Raw genomic sequence first — 20305 nt, 5'->3', positions numbered from 1 at the left:
CACGTGCCGGTCACATTGCAGGCATTGAGGTGATGTCCCCAGCTCCCTCGTCTTCCCTGGGCAAGACTTCAATCTCAGAGCCGTTGCCAAGCATCTCAACTTGGACCATGTTTCCCTGTGCCTGCACACACGCGACGGACTGCCCCTCCCCACCTCCACCGGAGCTTGCAAACTGGACGATCTGGCAAGGTTGCTGGGGTGCAGTGGGACAGCTGAGGATCCTTTTGTGATCAGTGGACACCCTTATGTAGGTGAGTTTGCCATGTTGCCTCATGCTCCATCATGTCAGATGAAAAGCTGAGGCCACTCCTAAGCGTGCGCTACATCATTGCCTTCGTATTCTATTGAATCCTTTGCGCGCAGCTGAGAATAGTATCTTATGCAACATCTGCAACTTTTCATGTCGTCTCAACTTGTCATGTGTCTAGCTTTTAGTAATGTGCTGGCAGGGCGCAGATTTATGTTGTATAGGCTAGGTTTGAGGCCACAAGTTGCTCTGACACATGGTGGCAAGAGACAGGCAACATTCTCCAAAATGCACACTCTTGTGTTGGTCGACTGATGCCTTTGTGGTGTTGCCCGCAGACTCACTGCGCCAAGTGACTGCCTACCCACTGCCTAGACTGCTCCAACGCATCTCCCCCCGCGGTTCATCCACCACGACGCATGCAAGAACGCGTCCACGGACTTTTGAAGACATCATGGACTGACCAGAGTTCGTGCCAGGGGCAAGGGCGCTGTTCAATAGCCTGGATGACGAGAAAAAGATCTACTATGCACCCAGAGCCAGCATCATGCCTGATGGACCCGAGACCATCCGCCCGGCTGCAGACCAATGGCAGGTCAGGGGGTATGTTGTTGCGATGCTCCAATCTGTCAACGACGTCGCCAAGGTGCTTGGCATCCGCGCTGAGTGCGTGGGCGGGGGCAACGGCCGCAGCGCTTCCTTCCCCGACCTGGTCGTGCGGCGGACTGGAGAAATAACCGACAGCCAGCACGCCAGCATGCATATCGTGGGGAATGGGGAGGTCAAGGGGGATTGGCAGTTTACCTTGGAGCGTGGAGAGACTTTGCAAGGGGCTCTCCATGATCCCAACAGGATTGGGGCCATTTTTCAAGCAGTCCAGCAGGTGGGAGTACTCTCATGCTAAGAGACGCACAAATCCCTGCCATGTCATCTGCTGATGTGGCGTCCTGAATCCAGACTTTGTGTGAGCTCTTTCTAAGGGCCTGTGTATAATCTAGCAGAATGATGTGCAATTTTTGGCATGGATCATCTCCATATGGCCTTCTAGAACGGCCTTGGGTCCAAGGAAAACTGAAGCTATTGGGAAACGAGTTGCCTGCCTCTAAGCACACTGCATGGAGTGTAGGTGTATGGGGATGCTGTCATCGATGAGGCGCCTCTCCTGGTCATCACCAACTACCACATGACCATCTTCCTCAAGCGCAGCGCGCATGTGCAAAACAAGTCCCTCATGGCATCGCCACCCATCTGGTGGGACAGCACAGATCCACCACCGCGTGCTGCCTGGTTGTACTTGCTTCAGCAGGCCGATGCCCTGTACGACCAGAAAAAGAAGCTGCCACGGGTCCTTGTCCCTCCCACAGGAGCCGGCCACGCCATCAAGGCCAGGTATGAGTTTGAAGTTACCTTCAGATGTAGATTTATTTATCTTGCATCACAATTGCTTGCAACTGCATCAAGAATTCATAAATGCCCCTGATTGCTTGTGTTTCTGCCAGGCCCCAGCAAGCTGCAGCTGATGAACGCCTGAGCTTGTCGGGTCGGGCCCTAAAGAAGATCTGTCTGCGCCGGCGTGACATCCCACTCTTGCAACCGATGGCGGGGCACATCTCGGGCAGAGAGTACGCCCAGGAGACGTTGGCAGCCAGCAGAGGCGACATGTCAGGTAGCAAGGAGGACATGTCAGACGGCAGCAGCAGCGGCGTTCCAGCTAGCATCGGAAGCGACGCAGATGAAGTGTGGACCCTCGCGCAGCTTGGTCTCACAGACGAGATGTTGGGAGCAGGCCAGTACGGCCATGTCTTGAGGGTACAAAATCCTCATGGAATTGCGTCGCCACAGTGACTTAAAGCATGATGTGCAGTGCTTGCATCTTGTAACAATATACATACCAATACTAGACCAGTGCTTTCTGTTGGCCAGGAGGCATGTAGTGAGCCATCTTACACAGTTTGTGGAGAGTTTGCACTCTGCCAAAACATGGCATGTGCAATGCGTGGACTGCCGAGAGTCCTGAAGTGACATAAGGTCTGGTTTTCACTGCTTGCAGGGGTTGTACAACTCAGAGCCGGTGGCTGTCAAGCTGTACGATTTTCGCAAGCGCGGTGCTTCTGCTGCCTACGAGACTGAAAGATTTGCCTATCTAACGCTGCTGGAGCTCCAGGGGCGAGCCATTCCCAGATTCATTGGTGCTGGGAGACTCATGCATGCAGATGTGCCTGTCATTGTGACAACCTGCTCGGGTGCCGCACTGTCAGAGGGCCAACCTGTGCCGCAGCGCATGCACAGAAGGATGCGCACAGCGGTGCGCGCCTTGCACAATGCTGGAGTGGCCCACGGCGATCTGCGACCCTCAAACTTCCTCTGGGATGGGAAGGACATCCGCCTGGTTGACCTTGGCAATGCGGTGATAAAGGCCACTGAGGAGCAGCTGAACAGCGAGAAGACCGAGTTGAAAGCAATCTTTGGATCATGATGGGCATGTGTTAATTTAAAGCTCTTATTCTGGAAGAATGCTTCTCAGTGATCTTGCTGACGCATTACAAGTTAGAATTTTTCCACGTCGCAATCTGACAGTCATGCGCTTGAGTTGCCGTGGCGTCCAATGGTGTGCCTTCGCCAACCTGCTCCAATTCTGGCTAAGCGGATCAGGGCTTTGGGTGCGCATCTTTTTGTCGTGCTTGTGCACCAGATTTCAAGCTCATGCTAGCATTTTGCCCTCCTGCTGACATTTCTTTGTCCCAAATGCTGCACACTTTTTGTAAAAGGGAAATCAAATACAAATTCTGATGTGCTCCTGCCTGCCTGCCTGTGTTGCATGCATGCAGCATGCATATGCATCTCTTAAACCACCACAGCAATTTAAAAGATAGCTGATGAATGCTTTCTTTTACACACAGCCCCAGCCAAGAATCAGTATGTGCAGCTGCACAGACACCAGCGCTTATTCTCTCCCTGTTTTATGTGATCTCAATATCAAAATTCATCCTTCTTCACAGCCTTGACCAGCCCTCTCACACAGCTCGATGATTGATTGTACTTGCAACAGTTCTTGCCTCTTTGTAGCATTGACCCATTCTGATGACACATCCCTTACTCACTCCGATGACTGATTGCTGCCGCTCGGGCCAGCGGCCCGCTGGCGGTGTTGGTTCCTACACAGCCCTTGATGATGTCTACCAATGAATCATCATCACTGCTGGCTTGAATCAATCGAGTTTAAAGTTCCCACATGCCAATGGCTGTGTCGCGCATGCTGACTCACTCAAATGATTGACGCTGCCGCTGGCTCCCCTTGCCGTGCTGCCCGTCTCGGAGTCCTCGGCGGCGCTGATTGCCTTGGCGGTACTAACTCAGCTTTAGTAGCTTGCAGCACCTAGTAGCTGACTCACCAATAGTCACTCTGATGACTGGTCGCCGCTATTTGTGCCGCGCGCCGCCCTGCCAGTTTCGAAGTGCTTGGCGGCGCTCAGATGGCAGATTTGGCAATGACAGAATATTACTAACGCTTGACCCACATCCTCTGACTCACTCAGATGACTGATCGCTGCCGCTTGCACCGCGCGCCGCGCTGCCGGTCTCGGAGTCCTCGGCCGCGCTCATCGCTTTCGCGGCGGCCGCGGCGACGGCGGCGGGCATGCGCCCCTCGTCGAGGAAGTACACGTTCAAGCCGTCGCGCTTGCGCTCGGTTTTCACCAGGTGCGGGTAGCGGCCGGCCTTGAAGCAGCCGATGAGCGCATCCTTCCAGCGTGGATATGTCTTTGTGCCGGGCCGCGCGCTCCAGTCTAAGTCCTTTGCGAAGCCGGGGTGCTCCTTGATCACGTCCGATATCTGCGCAAGGTGAACAGCAGAACTGTCAAAGGCGAGCTGTGCTAGGTGAATCCTTTCTGGGCGGTTAGAGAGAGCCAGTCAGCCAGTCCCTATGCTATGTCTTCCTGGCTCATGCCTGGAAAAAAAGCTTGCATGACAACCTCTTGGGACTTTATGAGCAGAGCTTCACACAAAATATTAGCTTGTGTGTGCAGGCACAGTGTGGCCTTACTATAAGCTTATGTTTACTTTCAATGCAATAAATGCACTGGTCTTAGAGCTTGCGTCTGGGAGACGCCACATCGTTGTAAAACCGAAAATGGGGTCTAAGAAAAACTTCATATTTATCTCCGTTCATAATCAAAATTCAAATTTGAAACCCACCTCGGTGAGGTTACCCTCGTTGTCGGGAAGGGAACGCAGTGCGTGGGCCGCCATGACATGCATGGGAATGCCGCTGCGCTTATTCAGGCGCCGGCCGTGCTTGTTAGTCGCCTTCTGGTAACCCGGATCAGTCAGCGTCCTGTACATCCGCTCCGCGCTCGCGCCGCCGCGGCTCCACCGGCCCAGCCGGTCCGCTATGGCCTGCCACATGGAAAATCACCCAATCTGAGTTTCTCGAAAGATCCTTTGATCACTGCTTGTTTTTGGCGACATGCAGCTGCGTGGTTGTAGCAGGGACAACTCTACCAGGGTTATGGCTTGCCGTGGAAAGTTTAGGCTTGAATTTTTTGTTTGCATGCTGTGCAAACCAATTTTAGCTCTCAGGTTGTGTGCTGAGCAGGAATCATGAGTATGTTCCATTCCATGCAGGTCATTGCTCGGCTCTAGGTGAAGCACAGCTTTCTGTGTGCCATGCTGTTGCGGCTCCCAAGGTCGCAAAATAGACATCTGGCTGCAGGGGCAACTGCAGCAATATGAAAATGTATGAGCACAGATGGGAGCTGGTGCAGGATTCCTGCGTCTGACCAACATCGGTCTATACAGGCTATTCTCTGCTGCTTCTGATGAGTGTTTTCCCTGGAAGTTTGCTGCACTCCTAGAAAATTAGAGTGTGCAGCCGCAGAGAGAGGATTAATCCCTCACCTCCCAGCTGCGCCACAGGGGCTGTGTATGCAAATCAGCCGAACCCTCTACCCTGACACCTAGATACCGTTTTGTTTTAGCACTGGAGGAGCAGAAAGGAGAAATGTAAGCAAAAATCGCCCAAAAATAAAGAAATTCACCTCCCAGTCGGCTGCTCCGCAGGGGCTGTGTTCGCGAACCAGCCGCACGAGCTCGATCTTCTGGGCCTGGCTCCAGGATCCCATGCGGCTGCTGTCGCGGCCGACCGAGTGCTGCCCCGCGCCTCGCACCTTTCTTACGCCGCCCGGCCGCAGCCGCGACGCCTCGAACTCTGCACGCATCATTGCAAGGACAGCCTCAGCACATGCCTCCCCGGATGCAAGAAAACCCGCACATGCTTGAGCCAATGACAAAAGCCTCTGGAGCCAGGCCGCAAAAACGCATTTAAAAGCAGAGGCGGCAAGACATTGCATCCCCAATGTCAGCACACACAGGCCTGCATGGTGCATGCACAATCTTGTGCATGCATGCATTCCCTGCCATGCATGCACACTCTCTCTCTCTTGGATCAGATTACCAATGTGGAGGAAAGGTGAATGCACATACATTTCTTTCTGCACATCAAGCCCTACGCGGCAACGACAGGTTCTCGAGACAGCATACAACAATTCTGGAAGAGTGCTTGAGCTTGAAACTGAGGATGCCTAATAAGGCCTTGCTGCTGACCTGGCGGCGCACTGGCGTGGCGCGCCAGGCGGGACGCTGCGTTGCTGGCGGCGGTGGCGCGTGGCGGAAGCGTCTCCGAGTGCTGGTGGCTCTCGCTGCTGCCGCGGCCGCTGCCCTCGCTGTCTTCTAGGGCCTCCGCAGGGATGCTCTCCGCATCTGCATGCAGCAAGGCGAGCTTGTGAGAAGAATGGTTTTTGGGCATGGGCATGGAGCACCCTGCAGGACAATTGACACTCTGTGCACCCTGACAAGAAGAGCCAATGTTTTCTCAGAGAGTTATTGAAGTGCTTCATTGCAAGCACGCAGCAGGACCTGTACAGTCAAAGATGAGTGCCTTCAAAAGTCTTGGAAGGAGCCGAGGGAAGCAAACAGGACTGGTGGATCTGGTCCACTCACACACCGGCATTCTTGCCCGCGTGCCATAAAATGGTCGGAAAAGGAGCTCAAAAGCGACTTTGGCTGCCAATAGGCATCTATGATCGGGTTTAGAAATGACTTTGACCGTTTGAGAAAGTGTCCACAATTGCGCTCAAAGGGGAGAGTGCAACGTGCATACCGAGCAGGCCAATGGCGTCGATCAGGTCATAGATCCCCGAGGTGTGCCGCTCGATGTTCTGCGACGCGCCGAACTGGCCGGCCCCGGCCGCGCGCGCATCGGTGCCGGCCGCGCGCGCATCGCCGTCGGCTGGGCCGTCGTCATCGGCATCGTCGTCCGCGCCGAAGCTGAGTCGGCGGCGCGTGCAGCGCTGGCGCCGCGGGACGCTGCCGGAAGGGCCGCCCGGCCGCTCGTCCGCGCCCACTCCGCTGCCTGTGGGCATATGCGTGCGTGTGAGCAGGGTGAGCTTATGTGTCAAGCTGAGGGCATGTCCAGGGTGGCAGCAGGGGTAGTCAGGATGCTCGAAAACATTGTCATTATGAGCTTCCTGACACGAGACTGGCATGATACAGGAGAAATCAGAGAGCAGGGAATGGGACCATTGGCAGCTTTCATGCCAAGCAAGTATATTTGGGTCATCGCAGCAAGGGCTAAGGCTGCAGCCAGCACTTCTCCTTTCCCCCCAAAATGAGCAGGAATGGATATGAATCAGCACGAATACCTACTGTTGCATTTTATCATATTTCGTGGTGTCCTGTGATGAAAGGCATTTTGCTGGAGAACAAAAGCGGCAACTGACCTGAGGCGTGGCTGTTGGACTCACGGCTGCTGCTCCGCTGCTGCAGCCTGCCAGCCTCGGGTGAGCTGCTGTACTTCAGCGACAACCGATCTGAGATCTCTCCCGGTGAGCGACCGCCCGCTTGATTCACCCCTCCATGCTCAGCCACCTGTACGTCAAGTAGGGTTGACTCAGCACACTGGATTTCATTCCTAGTGGGACTGCTATCAATTGTGAAAGAGAGGATTGACGGCACCCCTCACAATTGCATGTCTATCTGGTGTAGTGAGATTGCATGCAGACAATTGCACGACTGGCAAAGCCTGTTGATCACATCCTTGAGCATGACCAAGCCTCCAGGCAAGTGTAAGCTGACAGAAAATTACGGACAAGCTGTGCAGAAATAATGTCTTGGTGGGCATTTGTGTTAATCTGGGCCAAAGTCTCGAAGTTCATCAGCTGATCTGGTCGCACCTGGATGGAGTGGAAAGTTGGTCCAAGGTTGCTAAGCTGGTCCATGGCCACATGGGTGTCCGTGCTGTGCATTGGAAGCCCTGCGAATCGAAGTCAAAGCTTTACTTCTGAAAATTTATATCTGGGCGGTCGTGGGCATCTGCTTGATGCTATTGTAGGTGGCGTCTCAGAATCAACTCAGAGACATCAAGCCAGCGACACAACAAGTCACTGCAGCCACGATCTCAACATGATTGACTCATATCTTTCTTCACTGCTAATTGACCATTGTCGCAAGACGCGCAAGCGACCGCCAGCATGGGGCGTCAAACCTAACAGGACGGGAGCCAGAACACCTCCTTGAGCAACCCCCTCTCTAACGGATTCTGTCACATACATACAACTATTCCTGAACCTCACCTGTAGAACGGGCGTATGCGGCGTAGGAAACGCTTTGCAACATCAGTTCAGTGCGTCAGTAGGGTTGGGATCAAGATCAGCAGCCGCGCATGCTGGTCGCTTTGGATCGATGCGCAGATCCCCAAATACTTCAATGGCTGAATTTAAGCCTGATTTTGATAAATCAGTCCTGGTAATTGATAGCAAAACCCAACACCAAAGCCAAAAGACGTCCCAATATGTGTCGGGACGCTCTGGCACCGGCGGAAAGCGTGCCCTAGTAAAGCGCAATGAGAAGCTCGATCACGGTCCCGACTAGTTCGGAGACCTAAATGGGGCTACTTGATGCCTCATTATCTATCGCAGCCTGCTTCCCTTGCGAAATCGGGAGCATCAAGATCTACAATATCGTCGTTTCTGTCACTACGTTCGAAAGCTTTAATGTCAAACGCCGCGGGAGAACAGCATTATGCCAAAGAAAACTACCTTGCCAAATCGATGCAGCTTCACGCTCTCTGCAACCTATTCTTGACGCTCTGCTCTTGAATTTTGTTGTCATTTGCACTAAAGGAAAGTTCAAGAGATAATGTTACCCTTTCCGTGCCCAGATATGTGGGCATCATCAGAGGAGTTGTCTCGGCATTGATCCCTGGCAGGGCAAATAAGCAGGCATGCAGGCCAGGAATACGTATGACAGGTCTGCTATATTGGCAGGATACATCGCCCCAGCATCCACTTTCGGTCAAACGCCTGCAATACCAGAGGATCACCACTATGAGGACGAGTTAGAGGAAGATGACTATGAAGACTTGGCAGGGGGGACTCCTCAGGTGTGAATTTCACCCACTTCATTGTATGAGAAATCTCTGACATTATGCATGAGTAGAAAAGTGCACTCTGAACGCTTCAGATTACTGCAGGAGCCCCCGGGAAACCAAGGGGTACCTTCTCGAAGGCAAACAATAGGTTGTTTTGAGGTATCACTATAATCTCAACCGCTGACGTCGATACGTGCCCTTCTTTCACCAGGGATCACAGGGACCACAGGAGCCTTTCTTCGATGGTCCAGCAGCATGGGAGGAAGTCGACACAGAGGAGCTGGAGCGCATTGCTGTCAACATCATGCGCAGCGTGGTGCCCTCCACTGAGAATCTGGAGGTTGGCGCCAGGCTTGCCATGCAAGCTGCAGCCATGGAGGCAGACAACCAGGATCCCCTTGGGCTGGGCCGAATTGACACCAGGCAGCTGGCATTGGTGCGTGGCTAATCAAACAAACATAGTTCTTCGTATCTACTTGGTTATCTTGTGAAAGTTTTAAGCTTATGATTCGCCCTGACCCATGTCCACCTCTATCATTGCTACACTAAGGTGTCTTGTGGCTCATGGAGATGGCCCGCCTTGCAGGAGAGCGCTACACTACGGCAGCATGCGCTCTGTGTCATTCTCACATGCATGTGCTCCGCAGATCCGAGCGGACCACCGAGGCCTGAGCAGAATGAAGTCCACTATGCGCACCACCACGCTGAGTCCGGTGAGGCCATCAAAATTTTAACACTATTCTCCCTCGCGCATCCCTGGTAGTTCTCTGAGTGCCCTCACTATGCACTCGAGCTCATAATTTAAGCACTGTGGTACTGGGCATGTCTTTGTTATGTGTGTCTCATACGCTCCCCGGTTCTTGCCTCCAGCTGGCGGGGGCCGGATAAATACACAGCACCGTGCCCACGCTTGATGGGGTCTTGCTTGGATCTGGCGAGTTCAACAAGGGGTAGGCTTGTGGCAGCCTTTGGAACTGCAGGTTGTCTGCAGGACGCACCTTGCATCTAGGCAGGGAAAGCGTGTAATACTAAAATCATGCCCCTGTCACTGAGGGAACGTTCTCTGGGGTGGCTGCAGCAAGAGGGCATGGCGATGCGGCGCAACATAGAATCAGTGCGCCAGTCTGTAGACATCCGCGGCGCGGGCGGCGGCCACGGGGACGGTCAGTCGCTGGAGGACATGATGGGCTCGCGCAAAAAGATAACCACCCTGGAGAACATCCAGCGTCGGGGGATTAAGCTTGACACGGTCCAGGGTTCCGGCGCGCGGCAGGGGCCCGCCAACCTGGCGTCCTTGCGCACGCGTGTCATGCCCACGCATGAGAAGTTCGACTCAAACCTCTACCTCGGCTTTGTGCACTGGGTGCGTGGCTCTCATGTTGCATACCTGCCTGAAGGGACAAGATACCAGCACCACTACGAGATCCCCCTACGGCCTGCAGGTGGCCTGGAGGGCACCTAAGCATGTTTGAGCATGTACGATATCTTCAGGCCCTGAACGAGATCTAAAGTACACGTGAAAACATTCGAGCATTTGCGATGACTTCAGGCCCCATTCATGCCCAAGGTCGATGTCTGCAGTGCACGTTGAGGATGGCTCAGTCTGACCTACACTATATCCTGCTCCCCCTTTTTGCATGGAGATGGTTGCTGGGGATTTGGCAGACTCATAAATATATTGCGCATGATTTGCCTCAAAGTTCCTCCCAGCTGCAGAGGGGGCTTTCCTGGGTGCCATGCATGCATGTCACCAGGGCCTGCATATTGCAAGCGCACCATGTGGCTCGGTGTCTGATCTTGAGTGCTTCTGCACAGGAAACCACGCTGGCGGATCTGCAGCACGGCCGAGACAATCTCCAAGCAGGGCTGCAGGAGCGGACTGGGCAGCTCAAGGCGCTGGTGAAGGAGAATTTTGATCATTTCATCTCTTGCAAGACCACCATCGATGACATTCACAAGCGCCTGCGCGACGCTGAGACCGGCCACGCCGGAGGGAACTCCTCCTACGTGTCCACCAATGACGTCATCGACACCGTGCGCGAGGTGCGCATGCCGGGGCGAAGTGATTTTGGGTAAATGTCCAAACAGTAGATGTTAGTCGAAGCAGTTTGCGGTTGCTTTCTTGCAGAACAAGGGCACAGCGCAGATGGCCAGGAACTCTTTTTAGTCGTGATTGCTGATAGCATCTTTGGGGGTGTCGATAAAAGCCGCTGCAGCATCCTTCACCAGAGAGATATGGACACTACAGTCAACACCAGAAAGAGTACAAGCCGACATCTGCGCTGTGACTATTGTCCTCAAGGCGCCCTGCTGAGTTCCTGTCCACTGTGCATGTGGCATGTGAGCCCTTATGTTCACAGTAATGCACCCCACAGGCACCATCAATTGCCCAATCAAAAATTGTTCCTCTTCAGACACTGAGGGGGGCGAAATATCTGCGCAGGTGAAGACGGTGGCGGAGCATGCGTTTAAGGAATTGGTTGAGAGGGCAGCGGCCTGCGACCGGATCCGCGGAGTTCTGGCGCTTCTCAAGCGCTACGAGAGTCTTTTCCGGCTGCCCACGCGCATCCGGCAGGCATCCGAGCGCGGCCTGTACGACCAGGCACGCCCTCGTATGCTGATCTTTACCTCTTAAATTTTGTGGCCTGAGCCTTACAAAACTCAAGAAGAAATGGCATAATACTGGGCATGCTTACAATAAATGAGAGGGGGCAGCCTGATGTGGGGATTGTTGTGTGCCAGGGTTGGCCAAGTTGGCACGCAGGCACAAGGGCATTGCAACACTTTTGGGGAAGCTGCAAGAATCTGGATGTTATGATGTTCTCCAGTGGTGTGTCATTGTTAGTCAGAGGAAGTCATGAGCAAAAGCAATTGCATGCAGGTGATAAATGAATACAAGAAGGCGCGTGTGCTGATGGCAGACAGCGCTGCCACGAACAAGAGCGGCGTCTGGCAGAGCCTCTTCCACGAAGTAGAGAAGGTCAGCATCCCTGACATGAATGCTGCGCCAACCGACTTTCCATTCTACTGCATTTCCAATTTTCTTGCTGTACTGTCGGGTGCATGTCAGCAGCTCCTGCAGCCGCTTCCTTGACCAAGAATCTCAAAGCATCCTTTTTGTTGGGGTCTGTGTTGGCTGCGTGATCGTGGAAAAAGAGGAGGTGGGCCAAGATTCAGGCTTTCTTATGCTGCTTAGTACTCTACTTGATGCTGGCGCATGCATGCAATCGGGAGAGCCTCGATTGGCGCTGCAGGGGGTGAGCGACATGGCGAACAGCCTGCTGGGTGTGCTGCGCAACCCGAGGACGTCTCCGTCGGAGGCAACGGACGCATGCAAGCACCTGCTGCTGCTGGCGGCTGAGGGCGCCCCCTGCATGGAGCACTGCGACCCCATCCAACTCTACCTCACAACCCAGGTGCCACACTCTGCATGAAGGCTTATCTGAGGCATCAGAGTCTCTTTGAAGAAGCCGTGCACCTGGCCTACTCGTAGCAAGTGAGCTCAATGAGTTGGTTGACTACCTGGATGATAGCAGTCACATTCGAGATGCCATCAGGTACAGTCTCTTCAGAAGAAGGAAGCTTGGCTCTTGCGATTGGACTGTTGTGCTGGGACCCTCACACCCTACTCCCCGATCCCACCTTTGACATGATGTCTCTGCATATATCGCCTTCAGCAGGTTCCCGAATCCTGAACTTCAGCAAAACCAATATGCATGCGGCTTTGTCTCACAAAGACTTGGCGCTGTACTGTGCATGGGAGTGCCTGACAAAGAACCCCATATGGGTCTGCATGGCAACGGATCAGGGTGTTACACCACTTTTGAAGATGTCTATTCCTTTGTGGATTGGAGCTCGAAGGTCTTCCTTGCTGTGTTGGTGTATGGACAGGTCCCACTGCTGTCTTACATGGGGTTTTGCTTGGGCTTCTTAAGCCCCGACCTCTTGATAAGGAGGGAATGCGGAGTTCCCAAAAAGACGGTTTTTGAAATTCGAATTTGCAGGAGCGGCACGTGCACTCGTTGCTGGAGACGGCGGCTGAGGAGCACATGGTGCGGCTGCGTGGCATCACCCAGCGCGCTGCCGACAAGGCCGCCTCCGACGCGCGCTTCAAGGAGCTGCAGCATGTTGACGAGGTGAGTGTAATGTTGAGGAAGCCTCTCCCCAAATATCGCCGGATTAGGAGACATGCTTGGCTCATGTGAGGACAGCAGAGTGAATGCTCGAGCCCCAGCCCTTTGTGGGCGAGGGATGGGACACCTTAGAATGCAGAAGACACCTGTTGACAGAAGCTGCAGCACGGGGACGAGATGATTCCTGCTGAGCAGGCGATGTCAAGACTCTTTGGTTAACATTTCTGGGGTTCGTAAAGCTTGAATTCCTTGGAGACAATCTTGGGCATCTGAGGATGCAGAGACACCTTTCTGCAGCCTGTTATATGGTCGTAATCATGAACTGATCGGCAGAGATATGTGAGATTGTAGAAACTCCCACCCTCAAAAGGCACTCTGATTGTCCAATATACCATAGGTGGGTCTGTTGTGAGTTTCGGGCGGCTGCATGTCCAGGCGAGCGTTCTGGTGGACTCCAAGCAGGCGGGGGCGGTGTCTGGCGAGTCGATGACGGCTGAGGGGCTGTGGGCGCGCTACGCCACGCGGCTGACCAGCATAGTGGTGCGGCACCTGCGCGCAGACTACTGGCACATGCCGCCGGTGAGTCACCCGCTGCCCCTGTCTGCCATCTAGCGACCAGCTTCCCTGCATTCATGCTGGATTGTGACAAGCTTTTCCTTATAAAAGGCTTGCGTCTTCTGTTAATTCTTTAAGAAGGAATATCGAGCAGAGATGACGCCAGCACCCTGTGGTCAGGCATGAATTGACATTGTTTATGCCTGATCAGTGTGATGTTGGCCCTTTCTGTGCACGGGGATTCACAATGAGGAACTCAATGCCACTGCCGAGAGGCTGCAATCTGGCATTCACCTGATGCTTGCTGGGCCTGTCTGGGTTGCAGGAGAAGGAGCAAGCGCTCACAGGCATCTCTGAGGCTGCCAAGAGGCACATAGTAAACAGCAGAGCCAAGCGCTCAATAATATATGACAATCTGCTCAAAGAGTACAGGTACATTTGCTGCCATTCATTTTCAGCTTCTGAAACCCTTAATGTGCAATCTCTGCCATTCGCTGTTGCTTGATGTATTACTTACTGTTGTTACGTTTTAGAAACTTGTTGAGAGGCTCATTGGTCTTATGGGCTCTCTTTCACAGTCCATGTTTATATTACAGACTTATGGTGTGTCATAGAGACTGTCAATAACGCTTGTGCAAGGCATCAATCAATCGGACAGGTGCAAGAGAATGACAGCGGTCTGTTGCGCATGCAGCGACAAGATTACGAGCGCGCTGACTCAGCTGGCCGGGGAGGGCCGGTCTAAGGAAGTGTTCCTGGCGGCAGTGCGTGAGGCGGTTGTGGGCATGACTAAATTGTGCGGTCTCACTGCGCCGCCCTCTGCCTACATCACTCTCCAACAGGCACGGCCAGAATCTATGCAGTGACAATGATGATGACAAAGCCGATAACGTCAAGGCTGATCTCGTGAGTGTCTTGCTGTGAGGTGATCTGAAAATTGTGTTAGGGAAGGTGTCAGGCAGGCTGGTGGCAGTCGAGTCTGGTTGGTCGATCCAAGAAATGGGACATTCGGTTTTCGCCCATGCTGGTGGCTGGATCCATCTGAGGCTTGCATGCTGACAAGTGCTTAAGACAAGAGGTGCCTGGGAGCCCTGTAAACTGTCTCAGTTATGTGTTGAAGCTTTCATGAGTTATCAGGTTGCCAAGGAGCCTGTCGTTATTTGCAGGTGTCAGCATGCCAGGTTTTGTAGCGCCTTGTAATTATTAATAAAAAAAAAAAGGCATGTGTGCATGGGATGCCATCATTACTAATCATGTAAGATTGAGCGTTGCATGTGGCGTTGTGCAGCTGCTGGAGACGGTAAGTGGGCTTGCGATCGGGCAGATGGTGGCCGAGCGGGCGACGCTGGTCATGCGCATGAGCGAGGTCGAGGACTGGGACATTGTGGCAGCCTCCCACAAGACCGGTGCGCTGCTGCCTCCCTGTCTCTGCCTGGCAGTCCTCCTGCCAGTCTCCTCACAGAGAAGGTCAGCATTGTGAGAATGGGAGGGCAGAAAGGTCAGTAAAGTACAAGTAATTGTGCTATGCTGTCGTCGCTGGCATGACTGCACCGTTCAATTGTCTGGGAAGAGAACAGAGGAAGTGCCCTGGATCGCTGCAATATTGGGAGATGATTCATTCCTTGTAGCCCCAAATCAGAATCAGGTTGTCAAGGGGATTTTACCCATTAAAGAGAACAGGCAGGAGACGCTCTTTGTGCACTGAAGATGGCTGTGTGCGTGCGCTAGGCTCTCCCGTGAGCGCGCTGCCGGGGCGGCTACGCGCGGTGGTGTGCAAGGGAATGGAGCAGGTGCAGGCCGTGTTGATGGAGGCGCGCCGGGCTGAGGCCGTCGTGCCCGGTCACCGGTTCAACACCCTCGGTGCGCACGCACATTTTTCTCTCTTTTGTTCTTCTTCTTGGATGCATCCTGCACTGTGCTCCTGTACGTGCTTGATAGTAATAGCCTGCAGTAATTATTGTGATACGCACAGCCTCTCAGGCATTGCCATCACAAAAGTCATCCATTTGAGGCGTTCCTGGTTCGCATGACCCTTCATTCTTGCTCACAGCGGCTTCACACGGCTGGTTCATTTGTAGCTAGACCAGCAATCAAGCCCTACTAACACTGTTGGGGGCTAATCACAGCCTGAGCGAACAAGCTAGATGAAAGCAGTTGATTGCATCTTCTCGCGCAGGCACGGCGGCTGCGGCGCTAAGGAGCGCATTCTTCGACTCCTTCACATCTTTCGCGGTGGCCACGGACAAGCTGAGCAGCGAGATTGCCACCCACAAGCGCAGCGCCTCGATCGACAACAACGCGGACGAGGCGGCAATGGCGGAGGATGACGGCATCGGCGCGGACAGAAAAGTGCTCGTGCTGCTGTCCAACTGCGCGTTCGTTCGCGGCAATGTCATGCCCAGCTTTGCCAGCCGGTGGGGATTTCCCCTCTGCTCTGTGACTGTGTCCGCAGTCCTTGGCTTCCTTGATCTGAGGCCACCTGTCCACTCTACTTGCGCAGGCTGCAGTCCCCCATTTTTTGGTTTCCCTTCTCACTCGTGCATCTGTATGTTGTGTCCAGATGTAAGCCATTGATTCACCAAACAGGCCCATTCATCACAAGTTTGTGCAACTGCAACCTCAATGCACTGCACCCACATCAATGGTTTCCCCAGTACCTTGGCTGTTGCAACTAGCTCTTGGGGCCTCATCAGCAAAGTGGAGTGGGCTTGTGCGATGCAGGTTCCATGGGCTGCTGACAGCGGACGAAGGGGAGCAGGAATGCCAAAATCTGTGCATGGAGTGCAGCGAGGATATCAAGCAGGTAGCAATTGCTTGCGCATGCAATTCCCTCTTTTTTTTGCATCAAGTGATGTCACTCAGCTGTCCAAATTGTAGCTTCCTAGAATGTAGCTTCTTAGAATGCAGGACATCAGATGGGTCCACTGCTGTTTGTGGTCCTAGTAGTAAATTACAATTGAAGTTACATAGCTCACGCTACAAATTCGGGTGCCAGGTGGAGCTGCGGCTGGCGAGCTCGTACACAGAGAGCAAGGCGACTGCGCTCAATTATGTGATTGAGGAGTTCTTCTTTGATGACGGCACCTTCTGGGAAGCTGCGCCGCTGCCCACCGGCGTGCGCGATGTCACCTACGAGTTCCTCACAACGATGGTGCGCGAATCATTTCTGCTGATATGTATACATGCAAGGCCTGGTTGATCTTGCAATGCAGAACTGCAGCACAGCTCTGCACTTGATTGGATCGGCAGATTGATGCGGGAATGGCAGGTCCCTTTGGGTGTCACATTTGTCATGATGGGGTGAGATGCGTAGCTAGTGAGCATTTGGCCCAGAACGGGGGAATAATGTACTGCAGCGGAACAGTCTTGTTCGGCAGCTGCTTTTATTACCTGATCTTGGCCAAGCGCCCTACAGTATGCAGTCAAGCCATAAGCATATTCTGCGTGTGGCTCCACATGGCTTTACTTCATGCTGTAGGATTGCCCAGCTGAGATCAGCAGTGCATCTAGCTGTCACCAGCAAAGGTACTCAGCAATATCAACATTGTGCATGCTGCTGTAAAGTGAGGTGCTTAGAAATGCTGACCTATGCATGGGCAACATTGGGCATGCTGCTACCAGCTCTCTGCAAGAGTGGGGTCAGAAAATTGCGCAGCAGGTGGCGATTGATCTCGGCTGAGGGCCCATCCGCGCACAGTCAAGCTCATAGCAGTTGCCTGTTGGTGCTACTGGCTCGAGTGTGTGCCGCAGGTGCTCTCAGCCCAGATGAGCATTGCGGAAGCCGCCTAATGAGAGAATCCTGAAAGCAGATGTCTGCGTGAGAAGAATCTCAGGGCTCAGAAATGGTGTGCGACAGGTGGCGGTTGAGGCTGAGGCGTACAGCCACGCCCCGGGACTGCTGCGCCGCGTTCTGGCGGAGCTGCTGCAGCACGCGCTCGCCACCTTCTCCACTGTCCTCGCCAACGAACTGCCCGGTAAGCCGTCCCTGCGCTAGCCCAGCGCTGGGAACATGATGTGACAACTCCTCGGTGGTAGAGAACTATGGGTGGTGGCTCGGGTCCAGTATATGCTGCTGCGCTGAGTCATGGGTTGAGTTCACCCAAGCAAGGGCTGCAGTGAATATGTGGGCGAGCCTCCATTTGCAGTTCCATGCACAGCTGTGCAGGCCATTTTCAGGAACAAAATGCGGGTGGCCCAGCCAGAGCCTTTTCAGAAGCAATGTGAGGCAACAAAAGGTTACTTCCAGTGCTGAGAGGTCTATATTTCAGGTTTCATATGGTCACAGCCTTTCAGCCGTCCAGCTCAAAGGTGTGAGCGGATCTTACAGAGCTGAGATTACAATCCACCAGTATCCAAAAGCTGACGAATTGTTGTGATGTGCGGCGCGCAGATATCAATCTGGGCGGCACGTTGCAGCTGCTGGTGGATCTCCAGTTCATCGCCGGGGCATTCTCACCGCTAGTTCGAGCGTCCCACGAGGCCGTCATAGCGGCCGCTCGCGAGAAAATAGTGGCTCAGGCGCTCGCCATCGCCGCGGGTGACACGGTCTCCGGTGAATTGGACCCCCTTGGTGACCAGCTCGAATCCTGGCTCACTACTGCAGAGGTAACCCCCCCAAATGACCATGCGTGCTTTCAGGAGATCGTGTGGTGTGGGAAGTGCACAGCGCCTTGGAAGGAATGCTGCCTGCCATGAGAATGTGTATATGTATATGGAGATGTTGTTGCATCTTACTGGAAGTTTGCAGCGCTGGCAATGTCACCCAGCACAGACAGCCCAAAACTATGATGACCATATGCCCGCAGACACAGCACAGGTGGCACAGAATTGCGGCAGTAGCTTCTGCAAGGCAGATGACCTCATTCTGCGCGCTCGCAGAGCCTTGACGTGGCCTGTTTACCCCATTTATTCATGGTGACCAAACATTAACGGGTTTTAAAGATAAGTGTGCGCATGCATGCAGGCAGCCGGCAGGAGAGGGGTGGACGCGGCAGCGGAGAGCCCGGCAGATCGGCTGCAGCGCGCATGCCGGGCAATTGCGATCGCGGCTTTGAAAGACTCACGTATGAATCTGTCGTGCTTCCGGCAAGCGCGCGACGCCGCGTACGGGGCCGGCAGCTCCGCGGTAGCTTCCAGCACCGCCAGCGGGCGCAGCGCGCGCAGCGCGGCCAGCATGCGCAGCGCAAGCAGCTCAGGCGCCTGATTTGCCGTCTGCAGTATACCAGTAATGGCTGCTGCAAGTAATCCTTTGCATGCGATGTCATAGTAGAGATGCAAGCAATGGCATCAGTGTTGGCCACAGCATGCGCAGCGCGAGCAAATCCGGAGCCTGATTTGGTGGCGGCGGCGGCAGTCTTTGCAGTGCAAGCTATGAGGCATGCATGGATTGCCCTTATGGCCACAGCACTTTCGGCTGTCAGCCTGTAGCCCATTGTTGATGGCAGGTGGCAAGCGCCGCATTGTCAGCCGGGGATGAACACTGTTTGCAGCATGTCATCTTTGTGCAGCAGTTGCATGCAGCTGGGGGCATGCCTGTTGATGGGAGTTGGGAGCCGGAAATACTTTTACCTCCCTTTCTATAGGCCGTTCTCCAAGTTGTACTATAGAACCCCCTTGAATGTCCTTGAACAATGACCTTGCCGGTGGCTTTGACCGTGCACTTATGCAAATCTTTCATGACCTCAGTTTGTATTTGTCGTGATACAGAGACTTTGTTGACATTGAGAACATGGATTGAGCCAATGCGCATTTGAAGACAAACAGGGACATGATGACCGTTGTTGGACGTCTATCACTTTGCATATTATTTCTGATGTTATTGATGCCCACTGTCAGTCGCAAAGAGGCGCTCACCAAGTGGTCCTTCAAGTGGTCCTTCATGTCCTTGTTCAACTCGATTCTAATTGCTTGCATTTGTTTCAACATATATTACCCTGTATGGTATTTGAACAACGTGCAAGCTGCAGTGGGACTAATTGGGATTGACGGCTACGCACCAGCGCTAGCGTTGCGACGTACTCATCTGAGAGCACGTACTGTCTGTCCTGCAATTTCCTGATCGTCTTGAGCATTTCTGCCTCATGCGCTGCCTTTACACGCAGTATCGATCGGGCGCGGGTCCTCTAGAATCCGATTGGGTCTCTCCTAATACAAGTGTTTTTCAGATATCTGAGGTGATTTGCACCTTTGGTATGGCTGATATGACGCTAACCATCCTGTGTCCTCCACAGACCCAATCGGATTCCACAAGACCCGCGCCCAATCGACACTACATGTAAAGGCAGCGCGTGAGACAGAAATGTTGAAGACGCTCACAAACTGCAGGAAAGGCAGTACATGCTCTCAGACGAATACGTCGCAACGCTAGTGCGTAGCCGTCGATCCCAACTAGTCCCACAGATTGCACGTTGATCAGATACCATACATGGCAATAAGTGCTCATGCCCGTTAGGACTTCGTATAGTCTCTCATGCACGGTTGAATAGTACTCACAGTCTTTGTTGGACATGCAGATAGAATTGCAAGCAATCAAAATCGAGTTGAACAAGTACATGAAGGACTCGCTTTGGCTTCTCTGAATAACTAACCTGATCTGGCAATGATGCCCCCCTTGGCGCCAGGTGGACCCGCACCTGTCGCGCATGGTGGTGGTGTCGACCATGCTTGACACTCGGCTGCCGCACTTTGCCCCTGGCTGACCAGCTGGAAGGCTGGCTCATCGCCGCGGAGCTAACGCCCCTGACCGTTTGTGAAATTGACATGTAATGGTTCTACGTGGTTCTGTAAGAAAATTGCTACCTGCACAGCGGATGGGAGTTGGGGACATGATAATGCATCTGTCTCAGGCGTGCAACATCAAAAGCTGGAAGGCTGTCTCACTGCTGCAGAGGTGCTGTCCCTGAACGGTTGCAAGCATTGGCATGCAATCCTGGGCTGAGAGCGGCT

The 20305-nt window shown here is 53.6% G+C and overlaps 3 protein-coding genes across 3 annotated transcripts; 2 read left to right on the top strand and 1 right to left on the bottom strand.

The window, feature by feature from the left end:
• Positions 1–794: 794 nt before the first annotated feature.
• Positions 795–2723, top strand: COCSUDRAFT_39340 (hypothetical protein; the record flags this gene model as incomplete). The annotated part of the gene is made up of 4 exons (XM_005652247.1): positions 795–962; positions 1374–1636; positions 1867–2056; positions 2298–2723. 4 exons carry the CDS (start codon positions 795–797, stop codon positions 2721–2723), a joined length of 1047 nt encoding a protein of 348 aa, XP_005652304.1.
• A 385-nt stretch (positions 2724–3108) lies between these two features.
• Positions 3109–7548, bottom strand: COCSUDRAFT_64369 (hypothetical protein; the record flags this gene model as incomplete). The annotated part of the gene is made up of 7 exons (XM_005652246.1): positions 3109–4078; positions 4442–4642; positions 5284–5453; positions 5849–6004; positions 6405–6656; positions 7024–7171; positions 7477–7548. The coding sequence occupies 7 exons, from the start codon at positions 7546–7548 to the stop codon at positions 3776–3778; spliced, it is 1302 nt and encodes a 433-aa protein (XP_005652303.1). The 3' UTR covers positions 3109–3775.
• A 977-nt stretch (positions 7549–8525) lies between these two features.
• COCSUDRAFT_64368 (hypothetical protein) lies at positions 8526–18563 on the top strand (the record flags this gene model as incomplete). The annotated part of the gene is made up of 20 exons (XM_005652245.1): positions 8526–8684; positions 8884–9108; positions 9320–9385; positions 9751–10035; positions 10488–10715; positions 11116–11284; positions 11594–11652; positions 11927–12088; positions 12677–12808; positions 13241–13384; positions 13686–13792; positions 14055–14139; positions 14649–14766; positions 15089–15220; positions 15537–15774; positions 16082–16163; positions 16356–16511; positions 17217–17334; positions 17751–17965; positions 18324–18563. The coding sequence occupies 20 exons, from the start codon at positions 8526–8528 to the stop codon at positions 18561–18563; spliced, it is 3120 nt and encodes a 1039-aa protein (XP_005652302.1).
• Positions 18564–20305: the final 1742 nt, after the last annotated feature.

Source organism: Coccomyxa subellipsoidea (genome assembly GCF_000258705.1).
Source record: "Coccomyxa subellipsoidea C-169, whole genome shotgun sequence".
In the NCBI taxonomy this organism is placed as follows: domain Eukaryota; kingdom Viridiplantae; phylum Chlorophyta; class Trebouxiophyceae; family Coccomyxaceae; genus Coccomyxa; species Coccomyxa subellipsoidea.
Note: the sequence above shows the minus strand (reverse complement) of the source record. Positions and strands in the feature narration are given on the sequence as shown.